The sequence below is a fragment of the Triplophysa dalaica genome, chromosome 22, assembly GCF_015846415.1.
Source record: "Triplophysa dalaica isolate WHDGS20190420 chromosome 22, ASM1584641v1, whole genome shotgun sequence".
Lineage (NCBI taxonomy): Eukaryota > Metazoa > Chordata > Actinopteri > Cypriniformes > Nemacheilidae > Triplophysa > Triplophysa dalaica.
Genome location: NC_079563.1, coordinates 17,327,250 through 17,337,109, shown reverse-complemented (window position 1 = coordinate 17,337,109; position 9,860 = coordinate 17,327,250). Strand labels below are relative to the sequence as shown.

Genomic DNA, 9,860 nt, shown 5'->3' with positions numbered 1-9,860 from the left:
CAATTCAGCAGAATCACACGTGAAATTCTTTCTGATATAAGCTTGTGTTTGATCGATGAGTCACTCTGTTTAAAACGCACAGGCGTGTTTAATGATTCATGTAGGAAGATTGGAACGTCTAAACTTTAAGCTTTATTTATAAAAGTTTTAAGGAAAATCGAACGTGACTGCATGATGAAAAATGTTTGGTGGTGTTGTTCAATTGCTTTGGGCAAAATGTTAGATCCCAGCCGATGTTGAAATGACGCAGACAGGTTGAATCTCATCTCAGTTGCAGCGCTAAAACTACTTTTGGTGCGGATGGCATGCTGCATTTCTCAAGACTACTGGTGAGGAAATAAGTTCTGAGTTTTCCTCGCCAGAACTTGACAAGAAATAGATTAAAAATATACATATGATCATTTATTCTTCCTAAAGCATATTTATTTCTGCACACATTGTCCTAATGTACCTTTTAAAGACAAAGAGTAAATACCCTCTCTTCACAGATTCCATTACACCAGGCGCTCTCGTAATAAAAGATGCCCTTGGGCGAGCAGCTCTTGAATTCTCAAGAACAAAGCAACGAATGCAGTTAAATGCCACGTGAGTCTATATATTTGCTTTCTTGAACTCTGAACCTGCTGTGATGCTCTCATTACCGTTCCTCCGAGCACATCTTCTCGGGAGGCCCGTGTAATGAAATCCCAGCCTCAAACAGCCGGCTCCTGTCCTCCGGTCAAACCGTCAGGTTCAGCGAGTAAAGGAGTGTTTTTGTAAAGTATGGAATTTCAAATCCCTGTCTGCCACGCTGAATAAAACCCAGTCCAGCTGCACAAACGCTTCTCCCCGTCTGACCTTTTCCCATTAAAAAGCCCATCTGTTCAATTAGGGTGGTGAGGCCGTACTAAAGCGAACCCGAGATCAGAGGCCGCCAGCGCGCGCAGGTGCACCGGCGGCCTCATCGAGTGCCGCGAACAACGGGTATGCTGTGAAGTTTCACAGAGCCACCGGGTGCTTATAGATTTATCCAGAACATTGTGTGCCAGCTGCAACACCCAAACCGCTGCACATAACAGAGTGTGAAATAAGATGTCATCGCTCTTATTTAGCCAAACCCAGAAAACAGTTCATTCTATTCATACGCTGGACCTGAGATGTATTTTCATTTAGGTATCAATTGTCCCGGCACATAAAAAAAAGAAAAATACAGGGAAGCTTTCGTTAATAGCTCCAAATGGAAATGTTAAGTCTCATCTGTGTCTCAGGTATGTGAGAAAAAGAGTCAGAATGTCACGAATGTCACAATGTGTCGAAGAGATGTCAACAATGTGTCAAACTGAGCTCAGATTTGTCAAGTCTGCAATCAAAAGTCAGAATTATTGAAGATCTCAACGTGAACTCATACATTTCTCATCACATTTACTCGAATCAAGATTATTTTAATCTCGACAATGTACATTCAATAACAATAACACTCATTCTGTTTTTATTTCTGAGCAACTTTAAGAGAAACATCTGAGACGGAGTCGAGACTTGAAATGCAACTGAATGTAATTTCCTCTGAGAAAAAAATCTATAAAAATATTGATATCTAGTGACACAGCAGGATAGCTCTGAATATTTGCTCTTGAAAGTATTTGATGAGCAATGTTTGAGATCTCATGAACGTCTCTTTAGATTTTAGATGTGTCTTCGCACAACTTTTATTTTTTGACCAGTGGCTTTCATCTGTGGTTACGTCGACAATGTGACATCAACCAGTCACATTTATTCCAAGCATCATGCAGTGCGTTTCACATTTCTTCACAATCCGTGTCTTCCCTGGTTATCAAACCCACAGCTTTTGTTCCTGGACATGACTCCTCCACAAATACAAGCCAACTATTATGTGACTTCAGAAGACTCTTTGTGTGGCAATGTACAGTACATACAGTACTATTGTGTGACAATAATCGACTGTATTGTGTTTCCTTCTCCTACTGACAAGCGGACAAACCGTGTGGGCACTGAGTATACTTCACTGCCTGCTGCATTCACACACATCAGTAAAGATTTCTTCAGAAATAAACCCATGTTGGTTTCTTAATGTTGAGCGGTGAGAAAGAGCTGTCAGGTGTGTGTTGGAATGTCAGGGTGTGGTTTATAGGAAACCTGGCGTCCCTTAGCTGTGTGTGTGTGCCAGATGACATGAATGAACGTGTTACCAAACCACAAATATGCAGGTAAAACGTTTCTGTTGAAGTTTCCCATGTTCATTCACATCCGCTTTAAAAGCAGAAGATAAATCTCTTTAATTCAAAGAAACATGGTGAACTGAACGGAAATCAAGTTTTATGATCGATTAAGCCTGTTCTTCCATTTTGGCCTCGTTTTCATGACAACTAAGCAGATTTCTACATATATTCTTTAACTGTAAACCAAAATCTTTTTATTATTACAGTATGCACACTGTAACAAAACATTTAAGCCAACGTCAAAAAATGAGGCAACCTGATGCAGTAAGACTTTTGTGTTGACTTATATTATTAAATTCTTCAAAGTAATGATACTTTGTTAAGATAACTTAAATTTCATGTATATTTCCGTTTGTGTGGATGAAAAATTTTTAATTAGCAAAATGATATATTCAAAGTACTCTTTTAGTACTGTTAAGTGTAAAACTTAACAAATGTATTTGTCTTTTACTACAATTGTAAACGTTTTTTGCCTCAAACACACCCAAACTTTGATCACCCAAATGTTTAAACAGTTTGTCTTGAGTGTTTCTATACCGGCTTTGACAATGTGTCATGCACTTACACCTCAACATTGAACACGCAAATCTCAACCATGGTAACAATCAAAAACCATCATTCATTAAAAGAACTATAAACTCAACAGATAACAACAGTAACAACGATATTAAAGCATAAATTAAGCCAGCAAGAACTAAAACACTAATCTTTAAAAGAAAAAAGAAACACATAATTGAACATGCTTCAACGCATCTGCGGAACTTTAAACTCTTGCAATACTGCTTGTTTAGAAAACACTGTTTTGTAAGTTGGGCAAACTTTCTGACGCATTTTGGCCAAAAACTTGAGAAACTAAGTCCAGTCAACAAAATAATCTTTGTTAGAAACATGTTTAGGCTAATTTTGTTCAGCATATGCAAAAACAATAATTTGACTAAAAATGCTATGTTCAAGTTACTTATTTATCTTTGTAGGGAGAACATTTTCAACTCCCTGTTGAAAGACGTGTCTTGTTTGGTAAAACTAAAGTATACAAACAAAGTATGTCATATTCCATTTTTATAAAGTTGTCTATTGCCTATTTACCATACAGCGTGTTCTGATGATATGTGTGTTTTGTTATGTTTTTCCTTTTCTCTAACTTTTCTATTTTTTTAGAGCTGCTTTACAACCATAGCAAACGGTGAAAAGCAGTATAGAAATCGATTTGAATTCAATTCTTCCCAAATTTTATGGTCTCTATTAATCTCCATTTTTGACAAGTTAAAATAAACGTGATAAATAAAGTCTAACATCAAATCCCAATGACAGTCGGTTGGTTTTGCATGTCAACTAATGTCCTAATTTCACATTATTCTGCATGTGCTTTTCCACAAAGACAGAAATGTGGTTGATCATCTAACATTGACCCTCATCGTGGTGCATTGATCTGTTCTGATCTCACACGGACAACGTGTTTGGACATTCAGTCTACGCATAGTGGAAAGTGAATGTGTGATTTGTCCGTGTAATGTTGGACAAACTGCTATGAAGGCTATGGGAGATGCTGGCAGATGGATGTTATGCAATATTTTGTGATTCACTTTCTTCACATTTACTGTCTCTTGAGGAATAACATGGAAGAGTTGTATCCTCGTTCGCTGTTTTGGTTTGTGAGCTGTGACGTTAAAATGGAAACCTGTTGCAAAGAATGCAACCTGTTGTTAAAGAGAATGTAAAGCCTGTTTGTCTCTTGGTATGTGAGTTTTATAGTGACATCGTGTAAAAATGCTGTATGCAACAGCACATAATCACTAATAATGATGAGCCTTTGTCTGCACATAAAGATGTAATTTATCAGACAATATGGAGAGATTATATATGATTACGAACGCGGCACTTGAAAGAAACTTCATTAAGTTAATAGGCACAGAGTGTCTCCAGTTTGTACAGAACATACCAGACACTTGCTTTCTCACGATCGACTGACCGACTGACCCAGTTGTGACTTTTTAAGTATATATCATCATTATCAGTGCTTTTATTTTTTACACCATTATGTGAAAAGCTTCCAATGTGATTGTATGAATATCTTTGTAAGATTTCTTTTTGTTTTTTTATAATTCAATGTACAAGTGTTAAAAAGTCTGAGACAACTAGATAACTGACCCATACGATAAAATCCCAGATGAGATCTCATAATCTCTCTTTTTACTTTCTCTCTTTTGCGCGTTTCATCTGCGTTTCACATATTTCTCCCGAGAGAAAGATTTAGAAATCTCACAAACGTCTCTGTCATTGGAGTTTCAGAAAAGATGTCGACAATGTGTCAACGTGAGCTCAGATTTATCAAGTCGGTCAATATAATTGATCTCAATATCTCAAACATTTCTCATTAAATTTACCCAAATCCAGATTATTTTACCTCTATAATCTACATTCATTTTACTGTGTGTTCTGTGAAAGTCTAGTGTGATATCGTGGTCGAAGTGTTATGTAACTACAAAAGTGTTGTATTGTGAATTAAGTAATCTGGCCTTTACTCCGTCAAGACATCAAGGCCCACACTTCACCATGACAGATGAAGCTTGAATGGCACCGTGGGACTCCACAGACGCGTCTGTTCTTAGTCTCCTCGTCGATGCCAAGAGAAGAGATACATCCATACCAGCTGGCACGATACAAACACAGAGAGCACAAAAAAAGAGAGAAACGTCCTCGCTCAATTCTGACATAATAACCAAGTGACATAAATGTGATCCAGCTTTCTGCCTTTTTCTGCAAAATCCCTATTATTTGCGAGATCAGATACTTGACGTTGTTACAAGTATGTGACTCTCATATAATGAAGTATTGTGGTGATACCAATATGCAGTGATTGTATCAGAAGGTATAACGCCATACAAAAAAATGCTGGGTTAAATATGGAAGTTTAACTTTGAAGAAACCCTTTTTTTTTGAGTGCATGCTGCTTTGATATACCGTAGTGCAATTTCATCGATTTACAGTACTTCAAATTTACAGATGCAAACATGTAAAGGTTTATATAATTCTGCAAGTCTTATTATTAGCTTATTATTATTAAAAACAAATGAAGCCTACCGGCCCATCTGTTTTAATCTTGTGTTAAATCGACTCTGGGTTTGATAATATGCAGAAGAAATCTAGTGAGCACAAGTAGGTGTTAAGAACAAACATCTCTTCATTACTTTCGTCCCTTTTCTAAGCATTACGCGTGTTTTTTCAACGGGTCCCTTGAGGTTTACGTAACCGGCAGCTTTGGCACGCTGATGCAGGCATCGAGGAGGAACAATTGGGTAATCGTATTATTCATCTTTAATCTTCATACAGACATCAAGACAAACGCTGATTGTGGTTTTGCCAGTGGCTTTGCATAATGACTGTCTCAATTACAATCCCATGATGCCCTGGGAGACTGATGAGCATCGTGTGGTCCTGAAACATCAATCATAAACACTGACATTATTAAATAAATAAATACTGGGTTCTGGATGATAATAAGTTACGTCCACAGTGAAATGCGACGGTTCCTTGTGAAGAACCAACCGTGCAGAACTACAGCATCGGACCGTGTCTGTGTCCTCAGGCGGAATGTGTTCACAGTTAAATCTGCTCTCAAGAGAGCTACATCAAACCACCCTGCCCTGCTTAAGCCTCCTTTCCTACACATCTCAATATGGCTTTAACAAAGCAAGATTGTGTTTTAAAAAAAAAGTACATCTAAACGAAAAACGTTTCATCATCCCTGGTTCCAGCCCAGTACTGTTCATCTCGGTCCATCTTTCCAAAATACAATCCACATTTAGAACTTGTAATCCATTTCACCTCCTCCACGACTTCATCACTCTCATTCTCGTCTTTCAAAGTTTTAAAGGTCTCTCGATCCTCAAAAGTCTTTAGTTGCATCTCTGCAACAGCATGTTGAGCGCATAGTCCATGCGGCTGCGCAGATCTGCGGAACAGCCGGACACCAGCAGGGTGCTGAGTCTCAGCGTGGTGGACACGCGGTCCTCGTTGATGTAGGTCAACAGATATTCCTCGCTCTGACTGCACAGGATGATCTTGGTGTGATCGTGGTAGAAGTTCACCTGTGGAAACAGCGTGCGTTAGGCAAGGAGAAACATGCTTGAGAAGCCCGCTCAAGCTGCGCAGAGAAAGAAAACTTACCTGGAATGTGCCGTCGTTGAAAAGCATCATTAATGCTCGATCTGATTTGAGCCATTGAAGAAGATACAGTCTGGGCTTTCCGGTGTCTGTCAGGTTGGGTAAATCACCACCCTGAAGAGTTAAAAGGAAAAAAATCTGAAAATCAGACATGATGCAATACTACGCAGTCATTAAAACACATTGTCAGACCAGAGAGATGCTTACATCCATTAGATTTTCCTCCATGTAGTGGGCGAAGTATTTCAAGATGGTGACCTGACCGACGAACCTCTCCGGTGCATCAGAAGTGGAGAAGACGGAACATTGTCCAAGCTCTGCGTAGTAATGCACCGTCCTGAAGGTCAAGTGGACATGTTTAGGGACATGCTTAAAGCACCAGAAACAGATGTGACTAAAGAGATGAAATTGTCTTTAACATACTTCTTATCAGACAGCAGACTCATGTGAGTGCCGTTGTTGAAGAGAACGCCGACCGTGTGATCTGACAGCTGGTACCCGAAACCGTACTTGTTTGAGTAGTCTACCCATTTGGTCACCCACTGAAAGGTGCAGTTCATGCTCTCCTTTGAAATGTTGTTCGCTGTGACAGGAAAAATTATTGTTAAGACATATAACAAAGACATTTTAACGTCTAATTCAGGCCTTCCTTGGAATCTTAGATAAATCATCTCATAAAAATAAATGTTTCCAAAGACAATGAACTCTGGCATGAGGTGCACAGAGATCTTTACTTGATATTTTAAGCTTCAGCATTTGAGAACAACCGCCGAGGACAAGGACACTCACCTTCCGGCATGTTTTCCAGACAGCCGCGCAGAACTCTTGCCACCGTATCCGCAACACTTCCCATTGTGCTATCCTCAAGACCTGCCAACACAAAAAACAGCAAAACCCATCAGATATCGAAACATCCACTGAGAACCGTACAGATACATCTCCAACGCTGAAGCGGAGCGCACAAAATCCGAGATGCTTACATTCGCTGCTGTTGCTGCAGCTGCCCAGAGTTCCTCGCACGATCATGCGGATGCCGTCTCTAATCTGCTGTTTGCCGCCGTTGTCCTTCGCCGGGACAGCTGGGACGGGGGGCTTACTGTCCTGTGGGAAATTATGCAAGGAATCTGGGGTTACATTTCTGACTTAGTGGGCTAACACGAGGTGTGGGTATAAAGAAAGGCCGCCAGGGTTTACCTCAGGGGTCTGTCGACAGGGTTGGGGTCTGACGGACGTTTTATGGAGGTCGAGACATAGTCTGTTTATGTCGTCTTCTTCCTTGGCTGGTTTATCTGTAAGACGACAAGATCTCTTAGCAAACATTTAAGAGTGTGTGGTGGGTCAATTCGGTATATCATAAAAGAAAGTGCTTACTGTGAGCCTCAAAGTATTTGGCTTTGTCTTTCTTTCCACCAAAAAGGGCGGCCGCAGCTTTCTTGAAGAAGTTCTTGGCCGGGCTGGTGTGGTGGAGGTCCGGTGCGGCATGGCAGCAGCTTGAAGACAGTCTTTCTGGTGTGATACCCTGACAGAGTAAAAATTCAAAACGTAAACACCACGCCGCAGGATGGGCGAGCTCAGATTTAGCGTACCCCTGACACCCACCTGGCAGAAAAAATCATGCCGTATGATGTCGTCTAGCCGCGGCCTGTTCTCAGGGTTCTTGGCCAACATACTGCTGATGAGATGCTTGGCTTGCGGAGACAGAGATGAAGGCATAGAGTATCGAGCTTCACGAATGCACCTGTACGTCTCCTTCAGGTTTGTGGTTTCAAACGGAGGCCGGCCCAGAAGCATAGTGTACCTGCAAGACATCACATTAGAAATCATTAGCATGCACTGCAAAAGTGAACCTAATGGTTTGGATTTTCAGAGTTTGCGCTTACATGACACAGCCCAGGGCCCAGACGTCAGATTCGCAGCCGTGCCCTTGCTTGTTCAGAACCTCGGGCGACAGGTAGTTAGGTGTTCCGCATATCGTTCGTCTGCGGTTCTCCACAGGCTCGAGTTTCGCAGCCAGACCGAAGTCGCCGACCTTGAGTTCCATAGACCCGTTGATGAAAAAGTTACCTGGGAGGATCAACCGTTGACTCATGTTAAAATCATTCTTCGTTGTGAGCAGTGTGATGGGGTATCGAATACGAGTCGCTTACCAAGTTTAAGATCTCGGTGAAGAATTTCTTGTTCGTGAAGATACCTCAACCCGGAGACGATCTGTCTCAAATAGTACCGAACCTCGGGTTCCGTCAGCACCTTCCGAGCTTTCAGAATGTGCGCCAGAGACTGAGGAACGAGAGGGACGTGTCAGTCGCCAGAACGTTTGTGACCAGATTTCATCGACTTGAGAAGGATGTCAATAGCACTCACCCGTCTACTGCAGTATTCGAGCAGGATGTAGATGTTATCTTTGTCCTCGAAGTGATGGTAGAAATGAACTATGTGCTTGTGGTGCAGAGATTTGTGCAGTTCGATCTCTCTGTCAATCTGAGAAACATGTCGGGTTATTACGACTGCAGCAACGCAACCGGACGCAAATGCGATAACAATGTGAAATCGAGTTACCTTTTCTCGTTGGTTGGGTTTGGACACACGCGTGTGGGGGATGATTTTGGCCGCGTACACTTTCCCTGTGCTCAGATCTGTGAATTCGTAGCATTTGGCAAAACCGCCCTGCAATAGAGAGCAAGCATGCATTTCAAAACGTGACATTCATGCCTAAATCTGTCTTATTGGTTTATGTGACAAAAATCGTCTGATGCATAACTCCTTTACAAGTACTACTGGTACAGTACAGCTACTTATTGAAAACCATTTTTCAATAGCGGAGTGTGAAATAAAATACAATAATACCCTTTCACATGCACAAAGAAAGTATTACCATGGTAAACAATAAATATTACCATAATGCAGAATCTGGTATGAACGTGGTTAAAAATATTACCATAGTCAAACACAATATACGGTGTGGTATACTATAGTATTTAATAAAGTAAAATAATAAACTGTACTTACAAAACAACACAATATTTAGGACTACATGACGTTTATTTATCAGGTATAAAATGTTTAAAAAGTAGTATAATACTTTTTTTGTGAAATGTTTTCTCATGTTTTGTTAGATATTTACCTTGCCCAAAACTTTTCCTCTGCAGTAACATTTGCCCGTGAGAGAGTCCGTGACGATCCTTGACAGCTCCTGCGTGGCGTGCGCGTGATTATCCTGTGATTTCCCGCGTCTGTGGTGCGTGTGCTCGCACATCTTACCGTCACTGACTGGCTGGCGATGATGAAGATGAGGATGATGATGGTGTGTTATAGTCCTGAGTATGTCCATGCTCGAGTCTGACTGCGCGGATTCATCACAGTCCTCCGCTCTTATACACGCGCGATCTCGCTCCGCCCTCTCGTTCTCACGGGCGCGCACGCTCGTCTGTGTGTAAACTTTTATTACGGTACATTTTAATTAAAGTTTACATTGACAAAATG

General features: G+C 41.0%; 1 protein-coding gene across 1 annotated transcript; it reads right to left on the bottom strand.

The window, feature by feature from the left end:
- Positions 1–5,513: 5,513 nt before the first annotated feature.
- Positions 5,514–9,737, bottom strand: plk2a (polo-like kinase 2a (Drosophila)). Its single transcript, XM_056736447.1, has 14 exons — positions 9,502–9,737; positions 8,937–9,044; positions 8,742–8,858; positions 8,528–8,657; positions 8,261–8,444; positions 7,980–8,178; positions 7,752–7,899; positions 7,575–7,669; positions 7,361–7,481; positions 7,170–7,250; positions 6,804–6,963; positions 6,588–6,717; positions 6,384–6,494; positions 5,514–6,304 (listed from the first exon to the last, which is right to left on the bottom strand). Exons 1-14 carry the CDS (start codon positions 9,706–9,708, stop codon positions 6,113–6,115), a joined length of 1,983 nt encoding a protein of 660 aa, XP_056592425.1. The 5' UTR covers positions 9,709–9,737; the 3' UTR covers positions 5,514–6,112.
- Positions 9,738–9,860: the final 123 nt, after the last annotated feature.